At 43.5% G+C, this 15,581-nt stretch overlaps 1 protein-coding gene across 10 annotated transcripts in view; it reads right to left on the bottom strand.

Moving 5' to 3' along the window:
* CELF4 (CUGBP Elav-like family member 4) overlaps positions 1-15,581 on the bottom strand; it is a 599,657-nt gene that overhangs the window by 46,379 nt on the left and 537,697 nt on the right. For 3 of the 10 annotated variants that reach the window (XM_069075661.1, XM_069075605.1, XM_069075622.1), the window contains exons 5-7: positions 14,464-14,592; positions 13,912-13,991; positions 3,020-3,163 (exon numbers count right to left, since the gene is read on the bottom strand). In XM_069075661.1, the coding sequence (XP_068931762.1) occupies positions 3,020-3,163; positions 13,912-13,991; positions 14,464-14,592 (353 nt within the window). Of the gene's footprint in view, positions 1-3,013; positions 3,164-13,911; positions 13,992-14,463; positions 14,593-15,581 lie in introns of all 10 variants that reach the window. The other 7 variants (XM_069075597.1, XM_069075628.1, XM_069075646.1 and 4 more) reach the window with 3 other exon arrangements.

Raw genomic sequence — 15,581 nt, 5'->3', positions numbered from 1 at the left:
AGAGAGAGAGAGAGAGAGAGAGAGAGAGAGAGAGAGAGAGAGAGAGCACAAGAGCACAAGAGCACAGCAAAAAGGAAACTTTACATGTCCAGTGACTAGTGCCTAAGGTCAGTCTCAAAGAATCGTAGAATGTTAAAAGCTGGAAGGAACTTTAGAAATCTGGTTCAACTCCTTCATTTTACAGTTGAGGAAACTGAAGCTCAGAAAAGGGAAGTCACTTGTCCAGAGTTTCACAGCTCCTAGTGACCAAGGCAGCATTTCACCCAAGGACTAGAAGATAGAAGTTAGGTGTTTAGGTAGCATAGTGCCAGGCGCATAATAGATCTTAATAAATATTTATTGACTATCGGATTGATTAACCCAAAGAATCGTGACTTCAGATGTTAAGGCCAAAGGGAGGATGTGGTGATAACAGGTTATTCCAGCAGGCAGGGCTATGGTGAGATTCCCCTTGGTCCCATGACTAGCCGACTGAGTATGTGAATTTTACTTTGTGAGATGCTCCAACTGTGTACACTTGATATCCTCACAGTCCCTTACAATGGAGTCAAGTTTACTTAGGATATTCAACTACCTATTCTGAAGAAGATGGGGAGAAAGGTAGAACCCATGAGGAAACCAAAGAAAGCTGGCAAGTCTAGGAGCCAGGGGTTTGATTTTTGATCTCAGGAAGCTCTGTACTTCTGATCTCTAGGTCACAGTGGCATGGTCCATTAGAAAGAGCATTGGGATTCACAGCCTGTCTGCCACTTCCTGACTGTAACCCTGGCTGTGTCCATTCTTAACCTCAGTTTCCCCATCTGTAAAATGAGGGGGAGGACTAGGTGGCCTCAAAAGCTCCTTTGGGCTCTATATCCTCAGTGAAATGAAAGCTAAGGTCATCAGTAATCAGATGGGGCATGTCACACAGCTGGATATCCCCTCCTGGATAATTTCAGCTCTATTCCTCACTATCCCTGCCTCTGACTTGTTGGGTTATAATTAGGATCTGACATAAAACAGCTATTCACATTTCTATGGCATTATAAGGTATCATCCTCATTGCACAGATGAGAAAACTAAGACTTAGGGAAGTTACGTGATTTGTCCAGGGTGGTACAAGCTGCTAAATGTGAGAAACAATAGTGTACTCCAAGTCTCTCTTTCCTCTAAGCCTTGTACATCTTGCAGGATACTAGAAGACCTCTCTGGTTACATGATATCATGAGAAATAATTCCTTATATGTCTGCAGGGCTATAGAATCCAGAAACCCTGGGCAAAACTGACCCCAAAGACAATGAAATGATGAACTCTGCCTTTACTTCTCTCATTCTAATTAACAACAACAAAACTGTATTTCCCCATTTTATTGGCTTTTAGTAGACCCATCTCTATTATTGATTAGCAGAGGAGACATTCAAATATCTGTTATGAGAGGGCCACCAGGAAATGCCCCCTTCACAGCCTGTCAGGGGACCTGATATCCCACTGTTATATCTGTATTCCTTTGAGTTAAGACACTGTCACTAGGAAAATGTGTATTTTCCTAGGATGGGAGTATGGGAAGGAGGGAAAGGGGCTTGTTATATGCCTAGTCCTATCATTTATCAGCACCTAGGTGTGAATGAGTTTAGAATGGGATTAGGTATAGAATGAGAGAGGCACTGGGCACATAAGAGGGAGCATTAATATGAAGGAAGGAAGAGGATATAAAAAGGGATTGTTGGGAGTGGCTGATGAGTTTTCTTTCTCGTCCTGAATTCTTGTCCTACTTTACCATTTCCTAGCCATGGGACCTTGGGCAAGTCCCTTAAGGTCCTTTGGGACCTCATTGGTAAAATGAGAAAGTTGGATTCAGGGATCTCTGAGGTCTCTTCCAAACCTAGATCTAAGATCCTGAAAATCTTTCTGAGCTTCAGTTTTCCCCTGTGTAAAACAGGGGTAATGATCCCTGCCTTGCCAACATTGTGAGGCTGTTGTAAGCAGAAAATGAAGCAATGCCCATGAAAGCGGCTTAAAGCGCTACACAGATGTGGGACATAATGATAATAACAATAATAATTATTTCTTATTCTGCCTACAAATTCCCCTTGATACCCACCATCTATACATACCTACCTACCTAGCCTCCAGGTTCTCCAGCTTTCTTTTTCATTAGGCCCCCCAATACATTCTTCCAACTGAGCTAGGTAATGTACCATTCCAGACAAAGGAGTCACTCTCAATTTTCACTTCTGCCCCTTCTGGAAGGCTCTTTTCCCCAGTGAGAATTATTCTCTCAACTTCCCCATCCCCCGCCCCCCCGGCCCCACCCCTCTTCTCCCAATCCATGTTCTTCCTCTTCAGAATGGTTGCTCCTAGAAGAATGTCAACTTCTTGTAGGCAGGTCAGGGATTGTCTTGTTTCTGTTTTTGCTTTCCTTCTCTGTATCCCCAGCAGCTACCATAATGCTTTTGCTCATGGTAGACATAATAAACATTATGTTGAATCAATGGATTAAACCTCCCTCCTTAAAGAATCTTGCCCCGATTAACCCCACAATACTTGAATCACCTCCTTAGCCAGTCTCTCAGAGCTTCAGTTAATTAGTCTATTTGCATTGTAGTTATTTGCACTGTTTTTACCTATTTGATTCCTGGAGAGTGGGAGTGGCTTTCTTGTTTGCCCACCCAAACAAGGGACTCTCCAAAGACATTCTTCCCCCTTACTCCCTTCCTCCTCCTCCCTCCCCCCACCAAAAAAAAATATTGAATTGGGGCCACACTGGGCTAGGAGCTCTATCTCTCCCATCAGACTAGGGCTTCCTCCATCATGAACTCTCTCAATCCTAGTAACAGAGCAGGGGCTCCCTGAAGTTAGGGCCCATGATTCTCCTCTTCCCTCTGGTTGTTCTCCAAACAGAGAATTAGACATGGGGCCCCCAGGATAGATCCTAGTAACTCCCTGGAGCCCTCCTTTGCTAATTTCTACATTGTTTTCCCCTATCCACCACCACCCTAGCTGTCACCTCTCCTGTCCCAGAACCATTTCTACACTTACTGCCTGTGCATAGGCTCCATATGCCCCGAACTGGATGGCCATGGGGTTGAACATGCCCATCTGGCCCGCCATTTGTTGCATCCGCCTCATTGTGCGCTCCTTGTCCGTGTCAGCAAACTTGACGACCAGGCTGGATGAAGCTCCCTGAAGTAAGTGGAGGAGGAGAGACTGTGAGACAGATTCCAACTGAGGCCTGCCTCCCTCCCTCTTTCTTTCCCTCTCTTTCTGTCTCCTTCCCCCAGGCATGAGCATCTCCCTTTTTGACATGGATTATGCCCCTGGTTCTGAACATCTCCCTCCCCTTCTTTTCTGGTGACTGGATTGAGATGGTTTCCCTTGGGGAAATTCTTGTTCTCTCTAGGATTTTGGGAATCCTAGAGAATCTCTTATGTCAAAGTATGATATCTTTCCTATTATCTGGGCAAAGGAAACAATGGTTCAGATTTAACAAGAGTGGATCAACCATATCTTCAAAATTCCCCTAATCTAATTGTAGCGATTCCAATGGTACATTTGGTTATCCTGATTCTTAGACCATCTGAGGGAGAAGAGACCTTAGAGGTCACCTAATCCTGCCATTCCATTTTATAGATGACTAAAGTGAGGTCCAGAGAGTTAAAATGACTTTCCAGAGTCACACAGCTAATAAGTGTCTGAGGCAAGATTCAAACTTTGGTCTCCTAATTCCAAATCCAGTGCTCTTTTCACCATACTACCCAGGCTGACTCAGGCTTTCTGTGAGCACATTGGTGGGATAAGAGGAAGTGTGGATAAAAGGGGAGTCCAGGGCTATAGTCCGCAACCCCAGTATACAGAATCCACCAGTGATGGACTGGTGTGGAGTGGCTTCAGTCTTTAAAATAGTATGATCTGGCTAAAATTAATGCCAATGATACCAGGATCTCTCTGGACTCAAGCAGAGGGAACAAGAATATAAGAGCCTTGGGGTGTCTAGGAGGATCTGAGTTCAAATTCGCCCTCAGACACTTAACACAAAGCTACCCCTTCCACCTTGGGCAAGTCACTTAACCACAATTGCCCTACCTTCCCCCCTCCAAAAAGAATAAAAAAAGATAAGAGCCTAGGATGTTCAAGCTGTATATTCAGAGCTCATCTACACATTTAGTCATCTGACTGGCCACCTTTCCTTGCTTCCAAATCACTCTAGAACTTCTCGGCCCCAGGGCAACAGAGAATGAGGAGGCTTACTGAAAGATGCTGGATTGAGGCCTATTCCAGGAATCAGGAGATCTGGGTTCTAGTCCTGGATAACAAATCACTTTGTACTCAGTAAATTAAAATTCTCTCTGTCTTTTTGCTCTGTCTCTCTGTCAAACCCTTTCTTGATATCGCCCATGTATCTACACACACACATAATTTACATATAAACAAGTGTATATATGGCATAGTAATTATATAATTTATTTTTGTTTTTCAGTCATTTTTCTATTGTGTCTGATTCTTCATGACCCTATTTGGAGTTTCTTGGCAAAGATACGGGAGTGGTTTGCCATTTCCTTCTCCAGCTCATTTTATAGATGAGGAAACTGAGACAAACAGGGTTAAGTGACTTACCCAGGGTCACACAGCTAGTAAGTGTCTGAGACCAAATTTGGACTCAGGAAGATGAGTCTTCCTAATTCCAGGCCCAACACTCTATCCCCTTATATAACATAAAATTTGACACATTACTAACTTGTTAAATGATTTTGCCCAAGTCATTTAACACCTACAACCTTAATTGCCCCACCTGTAAAATCTCCCAGGAGAGTTATGAGTCATGGAAAATGACATGAAATAATTTGGAAAGTAGAAAAGGCCTGAAATAGGATATACCTGAGGTAGGATCATAGACTTTAGTTAATTGGAAGGGACCATTGGAAATCACCAGTGACCAGGCCCTTCATTTTACAGATTGGGAAACTAAGGACTGGTAACTTAGGCAACATCACCCAGCTTAGCATGTAGTAGACCTAGGATTTGAACCCAGGTACAGGTCTTTGTACCACAAATCTACTATTCTTTCCATCACAACATCCTGCCTCTCTGTACAGAGCATTGATTGCTGTAATCATGATTATTCCTAGATCTGTACTGGAAGATGGGCTGGGGAGTCTAGCTGTTGTAGGGGGTGGGAAAGAAAGATTTCTTGTGATATGAAGTTCCAAATCAGGCGAATTATATCATAATCTGCCCTCTTTGCTCCCCCTCCCAGTCTTGTTTTTATTCTTGGCAAATGGATGGATTTTGGAGTTGGGAGAGTCATTGATCCTCCCAGATCCTGCTCATAATGATGGCGCTTTGACCAATGAATTGCCTAATGCACACAATTCCTGCTAATGATTACTGGGCGTGGGCTCTAATGAGTCTGTAGTATGGACACACTCTGGATCAGTAACTGCAAATAGTGGAGCCCAGAGCTACTGCAGGGGAACCGAGTGGGCTGCGATCTCCTGTTCAGGACCTAAACCTTCTCAAGGCAGAGGAAATCCCATTGAGACTCAGCCCCTCTCTTTGCCCCAGTCTTTCCTTCCTTGTCATGCCTCCACCCTACCTTCTACCTTCCCTTCCTCTATCTCATCCATGACTCCACCCTTTCCTCTTCTCCCCCTTTCATTTCCTGGAACTGAACTTCCTCCCTAACTCCCTATTCTGCTCAGCCCCAATCCTTCCTCCTTTCTTCTCTGAAAGGACAAGGCCTTTCCCATAGACAGATTTTCCTTCTTCTATCCCTTATAAAGAATCCTACTCTTAGGACTTGTTTATGGCTTTGTTTGTATTTGTGTGGGAATGTGTGTGTGTGTGTACACACCTGTGCATCTATGTGTTAAGTGTCAATGCACATATATGTATATGTCTGATGCTCATGAAGCAGCCTTTTCTAGGTAAAGAAAATTGGAAACAAGCTTGATAGATACAATTTAACTGAGTAGATTGGGTCAAATAAATCATCTCCCTTCCTATTCTCTGACTCCCTACCATGGTGACACATCCTTCAAGAGGAACACAGTGTCTCATCAGAAGTGGGGGAAGGGAGCATGTAAGACTGACCAGCATTCTCTTCTATCTCCAATTCCCGAAGCATACTATTTTTCCTATGTTACTGGCAACATGTGTGTGAGCATGTGTGCATATGCATATATATGTGTGTATGTAAGTAGGCTGTGAGTGTGTCATATGAATTGTGTTGAGTTGGGGCCCTCCTTTTCTCACTAGCCTGGCTCTCTTCCACCCTTTTCCCAGCAAACAGAAGAAAATGAATGGGAGTGGATGGTGTGAGCTCTCTTCTTTTCCTAATCCCCGACCCTGGGGCCTTGGTGGCAAAAACTAATTTCTTGACCTGTCAGTGGCCTTGAAATAAAGTCTAGAATCTAGAGTCCATCCCCTTGTGAACTGAGTGGGAAATCTGACCTTCAATTCTTGGAAAAAATGGCAGAGGCTTCTGGGCACAGTGAAAAGAACAGGATTTGCAGTCAGGAGACTGGGTTCAAATCTTAGCTCTGGCACTGACTAGTGAAGTGATTATTTTGAAGAAAGTGATTTGTGTGCAAAGTATGATCAGAATGTGAGTTATCAACTCAATCCTTTCTCTTGCTGTTCCCCACCCACAATCAAAAGGGTAATCTCTTAAATTTAAAGACAAAGGTTTACAAGGAACTTTCTTTACAACCAGCTTGAGAGGAAGGTTTTTGTTTTGCTTTTTCTTCTGTCCAGACCTGAGATTTCTTCAGGATGAGGAGCTCCCTATATGGAAACTCCCTCCACCAAAGCTCATTGTCAGCATCTCTATATTTATTATCTTGCCTGAGGTCCTTAAGAGTTTCAGTGACTTGTCATGCAGTTAGTCTGTGTAAGAAGCAGGACTTTCATCCAGATCTTCCTGATTCCAGAGCTGGGTTTCTTCTGCCACATTACCTCTACTTTGAGTGGAAACTGCCTAAAATGTTCTCAGTATTGTAAGACCATAATGGTGAGACCTGGAAAGTCACTTTTTCCTATGCCTGTTTCTTCCTCTGGGAAATGAAGAGGTCTATGACCTCTGAGGTCTTTTCCAGCTTTAACATAAGATGGCATTGTTATTTTCCCTGGGGCCAGTACAAGGTCCAGTATATTTTTTGCCAATGCCAACTGTTGGTGAATATCCATTTCTGACCCTGCCCCAGGCACTGGATCTTAGAATCACTGAGCAGCAGAGGTATCAAAGTTGCTCAGGTCAGTCCCACTTTTCAAACATTACAAAAGCCAAGGCATGGGGCTGAGAATGACATTCTGCACTGGCAAAACTTTTGCCTATGATGAAAATGCAACTAACTTGTGAGCATTTGATGGTACTGCTGTATTGTAAGGCATTAGGATAGAGTGGAGGATGTTAAGTGTTATGGATGAGCCGTCAAAATGTGACCTAGGTGGTTGTCAGATCTGGCAATCTGGACTGGATAGGGTGTGGGCATTCCATTCACTGGTCTCATGATATGTCCATCATCTCAGTTCTACTAATAACGCAGCACCCCTTATGATAGGACACTGGACAATGGAAAGTCCAGTATTGGGGTAGGGATTTTGAAATGGGAAGGCATAGTGGATAGAGTACTAGAATTGAAGATAGGAAGACCTGAGTTCCAATTCTGCTTCAGTCACTTAATAGCTGTGTGGCCCCTGGGCAAGTCACTTAACCTCTCTCATCCTTGGTTTCTTAATATGTAAAATGGGGATAATAATAGTACCTAGCTCCTAGGGTTAGTATGAGGATCAAATGTATGCAAAGTTCTTTGCAAACTTTAAAGGCAGAGATAAATGTTAGCTATTGAGGGTAAGTTAGCATTGGTTGACCCTGACAAGAAAAGGTCACAAGCAAGGCTGGTTGAAAGGGATTCACTAATAATCATAGGGATAGGTACTGACACCAGACCTGAATCCCAGTAGGAAGAGAAGGAAAGAAGGGGGGCTTTACCAGGCCATAGATCCACTCTAGCCCTAACAACTGGCTAGCTATGTAATTATGAATAGGGCATCTAATCTCTCATAGCCTCAGTTTACTCACCTGTAACCTGGGCAAAGGAATCTTATACTTCCTATCTTGAAGGGATGTGATGTGATATTGTGAGCAAAATGCTTCATAAAGCTTAAAATGCTCTATAATGTGAGGTGTGTGATGTGGGACTGGATTCAGACAGTACATAGGAATGGGGGGAAATGACTCCTTTTGAAGCCCAATGGAACTATGAGAGAGCACATTAAGAAGAGAACAAGACATCTGAATGAAGGGAACCATCAGTTTCTGTGCATTTTATTAGGTACTTTGTGAAGGTCTTTCCAACAAGCAAACCAAACTAATTTGTCTCGACAAACCTAAGGGAGTAGTCCCAGGTAATTCTGGGGTTCTGGGGGCTAAAGGAGAAGAGAAATCTCAAGAAAAGGAACCCTAGGAAAGACATGTCAAAAGCTTTTTGCTTTGGGGCGGCGAGGTGGCGCGGTGAATAGAGCACCGGCCCCGGAGTCAGGAGGACCCGAGTTCAAATCTGGCCTCAGACACTTAACACAAAAACTAGCCGTGTGACCTTGGGCAAGTCACTTAATCCTAATTGCCCTCCAAAAAGCAAAAAAAAAAAGGGGGGGGTGCTTTTTGTTGTTTCCTGACTGGCTCTTTCCCTCATGTATCTCTCTCACTTTGTTTATTACAAATGTTTATTAAAATGTCTTAGTCAAGCCACTTTTCAGGGATAGGAATTAAAGGCCAGGATGGGAACAAGGGTGAAGGAAAACAACTGGTTTCCTAACCTGTGAAATTACAGTGGTGACCTAAATGACTTCTAAGGTCTCTCCTAGCTCTTAAATCTGCAAGTCTGTGATTCTCTGAGTCATACTCAGTCCCTGCTGCCAGGGGTGCTTGATGGTGCTATTTATGGCTCTCCCATTAGGAGAATGAGAAAATGAAATGACACCTTTAAGGGTTGGGTGAGCCCCAAACATCTTAGTTTAAAAGCCACAGATCATAGGATCATAGCATTAGGGCTGGAAGGGCCCTTAGAGGCCATCAAATCCAATTCCCCCTTCCCTTTCTCAGATGAGAAAACAGACCCAGAGAGGTTGAGTAACTTGCCCAGGGTCACACAGCTATTTAAGTGTCTGAGGCAGGACTTGAACTCAGTTCTTCTTGACCCTGAGTCCAGCAGTCCATCCCCTATACCACACTACCTCTAATTAGGGTTCTTAACCTAAGATCCATGAATTTTTATTTTAATATTTTGATAACTGTATTCTAACATAATTGGTTTCCTCTGTAATCCTGTGTGTTTTATTTTATGCAGTTAAAAGCATTATTCTGAGAAGGGGGCCATAGGCTTCACCTGAAGGGGTCCATGGCATAAAAAGGTTAAGAACCCTTATTCTAGATTTCTCAACTAACTAAGCTTTCTTTAGTGGATTGTAAGTTTCACAAGGACAGATAATGAATCTTATCTAAACTTTGTGTCTCCAACACCTAGCTCAGGTCTCCAACATATGGTATGTATTTAATAAATGTTTGTTGAGTGAAAGGATGAATGGACAAATATTACAATATTGCAAGATGTTGTGGGCTTTTTACATCATGTGGACTCTCCTTTTGGTCTATCTTCTGCTTTCCCTGAATTATTGCTTTGGTCTTGACTCTATCTGTGCCCCCTTACCCCTTTACTGCTCCCTTTCTTCCCTCTCCCCTCCATTACCTCTCTACCTAGCTACTCTGCTGTATGTGGGCATACCCTTTGAGACTCTCTCTTGGCCGACTTATGGCCAACACCTTTATTACCAACAAGTTGCAGCTCTATGAGAAGAGAGGCTGTATCATTCCTTCTCTTTGTTATATCCCCAGGGTCCTGTACAAGTGCTGGGTACAGAGGAGGCACTTAATTAATGCTGACTTAGTGAGTGTGTCATGTGAATTGTGTGGAGTTGGGGCCCTCCTTTTCTCACTAGCCTGGCCATCTTCCTCCTTTTCCCAGCAAAGAGAAGAAAATGAATTGAAAGTGGAAGGTATGAGTTCTCACCTGCATAGACATAAGCAGCTATGATATAGGAGAAAGGACATCAGGAGAGGAATCTAGACACCTGGATTCTACTTAACTTTATGTTTCTCTTATAAAACCCAAACCACAGGTGAGCTTAGGTTTATTTCTAAGTGTCAAGTTTTTACATATACATTCACATTTGTATGCATAGTGACCTTGAGCTTAGAAATAAACATAAGCTGTTTTATCTATTATCTATCTGTCTGTGTATTTATTTATTGTTGATATATACCTATCCAAGAGACATTGTGATATCATGGATATCTAGCGGGACTCCTAATTAGAGGAAGACCTGGCATCAAGTCCTGCCTTTGACCCATACTGGTTATGTGACCATGGATAAAGCACTTGACCTCTCAGTGCTTTGGGCAAGTCCCTAAGACTCGTAGAGAAGGTGTTGATGTATATTGGTAGAGGAAGTTCCTTTGGGAATTCTAATGCTCACGAAATCAAGGGTCTGGTTATAACTTATCCGCATTTCCACAAAAATGAATGTCTATGGGAGTCAGGATGGTATGGGATTGGAACAGAGCTATCATTTCCTGTCTGTGTCTGTGTCTGTGTCTACATCTACGTCTACGTCTATGTCTATGTTTATGTCTGCCTATGTCTATGTCTGTCTACGTCTATATCTATGTCTGTCGACGTCTATGTCTATGTCTTTATGTCTTGTTTATGTCTGCCTATGTCTATGTCTGTGTTTATGTCTGTCTATGTCTATCTCTATGTCTATGTTTGTGTTTGCCTATGTATAGCTATGTCTATGTCTGTCTGTGTCTATGTCTATGTCTACATTTATGTATGTCCATGTCTATATCTGTTTCTATGTCTATATATCAGCAGAGAAGAATACTCAGAGTACTCAGTTGCTATAGTATAATTGGTTCCATGTATAGTAGGAAGAAAGATGGATTAGGAATCAGAGCAGGGTAGGAATCCTGACTCTTATACTTATTAAGCTATGTGACCTTTGACAAATTATTTCACCTCATTGAAGCTCAGTTTCCTCATTTGTAGAGATGACTTGGGCTGGGAATTGAAACTAGAGATATCCTCTAAGGCCCCTCTATCTCTAAGGCTTTTTTCCCTTATTAGAATTAGGAGCAATAGATAGAACTTGTAGAGGGACAGATTTAGCCTTGATATACCATCCTAACCTTCCCTACCTTCCTAACAATCAGCATTGTCCAAAATCAGGATTAATTCCCTTTTCACTAGAGGTCTCCAAGTCAGGAGTTGTGTGTGGTACAGAATCTGGGTCAGGTACAGGTTAGACTTGACACCCTTTAAGCTCTCTTCCAATACTGATTCCAATGTGATTTTTATAGAATTTCCTAGAATTTTCACATCCAGTATTTCATTGAATCCTTACTGCAACTCTGTGAACTAGGAAGCGCTGGTTTCATTATCCCCATTTTACAGATAGAAAAACTGAGCTTCATAAAGGTTAAGTGACTTGCCTAAGATAACAAGGAACAAATCTGAGGTGTGTTTCTAGAAACTTGTGGGCCTCCCTCATACAAGTGCACCCCAAACAAGATTCTGCTCCAGTGTTACTTCTTGTCTGTTTGGTTTCTTTACCCAAGCACCTGCCTCTTTCCCCTGCCTGGCTGGAGGAGATCAGGGCATAAAAATGACTTCTTCCCTGGGAGAGCTTGAGTTGATGGTATTGATGGAGGTTAGGAGGGGCAGGTGCAGCTCTTTCTTGAGAGGGAGGTCAAATTGGCAGGTGTCTGATTGTCACCTCTCTGTGTGCATGTACCCACAATATAACAGAACCACACAATCACATAGTAATGCACAAAATTACACAATGTACAACATACCAGACACTCACTTTCATACACCTAAAGTCATATTTGGTTTTTCTGTACTTTGAAAAAAATCGGTTTCTTTTTCTTTTTTTCTAAATCAAGAAGGATAACACTTAAGGAACCTGAACTGTTCCATTGATTCCCATTCCGAAAGTCTTTAAATTTCCAAGTACTGAATTTCAGTCTACTTCCCCAATAACCTGCTATGTGCCAGACTCTGTGTTAGGCACATGGAATACATGTTGGATAGTATTGAGGAGATAGAGCTGATTGCTTTCTGCCCTTGTTTAAAACCCTTAACTTCTTATCTCCCCACCTCAAAGAAAGAGCCCTCATTCTAAGCTCTGGTTTCCATATCCAACATTGATCACCCGTCCTGACCTTTAACCCATACCTTTAACTCTGAGTTTTCATTCCTCACACAGAGTCCTGGTCCCTGACCCAAAGCCCCTACTGCAATCCTTAGCTTCTATCCTTAAGCTTTTCCCTGCATCCTTCACCTAACATACAATTTCCATCCTGGACACTGAGGTCTTTATCTTGGTTTTTGGTACTCAGGTCTCATCACCAATATTCAGCCTCCTCTATGCAAAACTCAGTCCTGTATTCCCTTCCTCTGTCCCTATCCCTGGCTCTTAGGTCTCTATCCCTAACACTGAAAACCCAACCTGTGAGGAAATGCTTCAAGGTGAGGGGACACTCAAAGTGTCTGGAGGCCCTCTTAGATATAGGCCAATCCTATGGGCCTAGTGGAACATCAGAGAGTAAAGGAGGGCTTGAATAAGACTGGCTCTTAATGCCCCTAAGGAATGGATCATTTAAAAGGGCTAAGAACAGCCCAAACCAATAGACATTTCCATGAAGACCAAGGACACCTATACCATAGCTTTTTAAAATATATATATATATATATATATTAAACATCTCCAATTGATTTTATTTTAACCCTTATTTTCCCTATAATGTCTAGCAGTAACATTCTCATAAATATACTAAAAAAGTTAAAAGAAAAAGGTCGCATGTGTATTTCAGAGATGCCAGGTAAGGTACAAGTTGAAAACTGTATTTTCAAGTGATAAGGAGTAGAGAGTGACCCAGGTGTAAGAAGTGGGTGGTGACAAGCAATGACTGGTGGTCTCAGGGAAGAGAATCCTCTTTCTCCTCCCAACCCCAGATGGACCAGGGAACCAATTCAGGACTGAGGCATCCTGGGGCATGGAGACAAAAGAGAATGGTATAAAATGCTGGCTTGGAATCCCATTCAGTCAGTTGACAAGCACTTATTCAGTTCTTATTGTGTGCCTGGCACTGTGTGACAGGCTGGCTACCAGGGCAGTTGAATTACCCAATCTGGGCCTCATTTCCTTATCTATAAACTGAGAAGTTTGGACTACATGATTGATCTATGAGGCCTTTTCTAGTTCTAGGACTCGGTGACATTTCAAGAGAGGAGATTATGACAACAGGACATTAAAAACTGTGTAGAAAGCCTGGTTCATGAAAAAGAAAAAAGCGAAAAAAGATCTTTGTTTAAATCTCCACTCTGACACTTGCTACCTCTTTGATCTTGGGCAAAGTATTTTACTCCCGACCTAGATTATCTCCGTGGTTCTTTCTAGCACTAAATTCTAGGATCCCATGAATAAGGCATCTATGTAATTGTGGACACAGCCCCTACATCTGGCATTGATTTCTCAGTCCCAAGCCCCCGTCCCTAGCACTTATCTCCAATTGGTCTTCCATTCATGACAAGTTCTGCATCTTAACAATCACCCCCTTACTGTACATACCATGCCCCCATCCCCATTACTGTATTCCTAACCTAGAGTCTTTCCAAACTCAACATGGAAACAAAGACCCCTAGTCATGATAGTGTCCAGCAGAGAATTACACACTGTAAACTTAAATTCTTGGCATTCAAGGGATGGGTAGGATTCTGGGGCCCTGGAAAGCCATGTATTTGGGGACAGAGGGTACTTAGCCTCCAGGGTGCCCTCCCCTCCACCCCAACCTGAGGATCTTCACTCACCGGCATGGTCTGGCTGCCGTGCAGGGCGTTAATGGCAGCTTGGGCCTCAGCATGGGAGGAGTATTTCACAAAGGCACACCCTGGGTGGGAGGAGAGTGATCTGGTGAGAAAATGGAGCTCTGGACATTACTCAGTCCCAAACCCTGAACCAAATCATGGGAAACTGGAGCTGAAGAAGACACTGGGAAATACATGTGAATTGAGAGCTACAGAGACAGGAAAAAAGATGCAGAGGGAGGAAGGAGGGAGGGAGAGACAGAGGGTGAGGAGGCTCTAGCCAATGGGTCAACTCCAGACCCATCCTGCTCTCTGGCACGTGGGAGCTTGGACAAAGGCATTCCTCTCTTCTAAATTCTGTTCTCTGTCCTCCTTCAGGAAGCCTCCCCCACCCATTTTCACCCATGGCTTCAACATGGTTGAAAACCCTTCACAACACAGCCCCCCAGCTCAGTCTGGCAGCAATGAGTTCTGCCTGGGGTTCTCCAGATGCGTAGCAGAAACTCCCTAAAGGTGGGGGCCACACATCCCTCATTGGATTGGCCCGTCTCCTACCTTTGCTGTTGCCATCTGGACCCCGGAGGATCGTGCATTCCTCAATGTTTCCGAAGGCCTCAAAGAGCCGGCGGACGTCATCCTCAGACTGTTGCTTGTTGAGCATGCCAACAAAGAGTTTTCTGTCTTCTGGAACAAAATTAGGAGATGCTTACCGGGGTTCCGACTGAGGAGCCCTAAGAGGACCAAGGGGGACTGAGGTGTAATGTTTGAGATTCTCAATCTCAGACCACCGCGTACCTCCACCTGCTCTGTGGAGAAGTCTAGGACAGATTCATGAAAAAGCAGATGGAAGATCACACCATGGGAAAGTGCTGCAAGGTTTGCTTAAAGGTTCCAGATTCTCCTTCCCTCACCCACCACTCCTGGCCCTACCACACCATCTCCATCAAAAGGATTAGCATTCTTTAGTTTCAAACATGATAATACAGGGTAGACCTTCAAAAACCCACTTCTATACACACACACTCTCTCTGTCTCTCTGTGTGTCTGTGTCTGGGTCTCTGTCTCTTTGTCTCTCTCTCTCTCTCTCTCTCTCTCACACACACACACACACACACACACACACACAAGCATGCATGTGTGCATGCACAGACATGTCCAGGTTTGTGTGCAGGCAGATTCACCCCCTTCCCACATGGACTAGAATTATATTTCCCCCAGGAAACCCTGGCCTAATGTAGTTTGATGCCTTATCCAGTGATCAAACATAGCCTTCAGAGCAGAGAGGGCTTTATTCCACCTCTATAAACACATACACACAAACATATACAAATGCACTCATGCACACTTACCTGCAAATAACCACAGAACATATGCAAACACGTGCAAAAATGTGCCCCCATGTACATAGGTCTACAGGTATACCCCTAAAAGCACCTACTCAGGGCATGCACCCCAACACATATACACCAACAAACAGGGACTCAGATGAACAGATGGGTATACAGAGGACTCAGGGGCACACACCCTCTGCAGGGAGCTCTCTTCTCCCACTGAGAGCTTTTCCCACAGGCAGAAATCACCCCTTGTGCATACATATGCCCAAGCACCTGCATGCTGCTTCTTCTCCCCATCCATCCATCCATCCATCCATCCATCCATCCATCCATCCATCC

Source organism: Petaurus breviceps, unplaced genomic scaffold (assembly GCF_028583685.1).
Source record: "Petaurus breviceps papuanus isolate PSGF00001 unplaced genomic scaffold, PetGlider_PUasm1.0 151, whole genome shotgun sequence".
Taxonomy (NCBI): Eukaryota; Metazoa; Chordata; class Mammalia; order Diprotodontia; family Petauridae; genus Petaurus; species Petaurus breviceps.
Note: the sequence above shows the minus strand (reverse complement) of the source record. Positions and strands in the feature narration are given on the sequence as shown.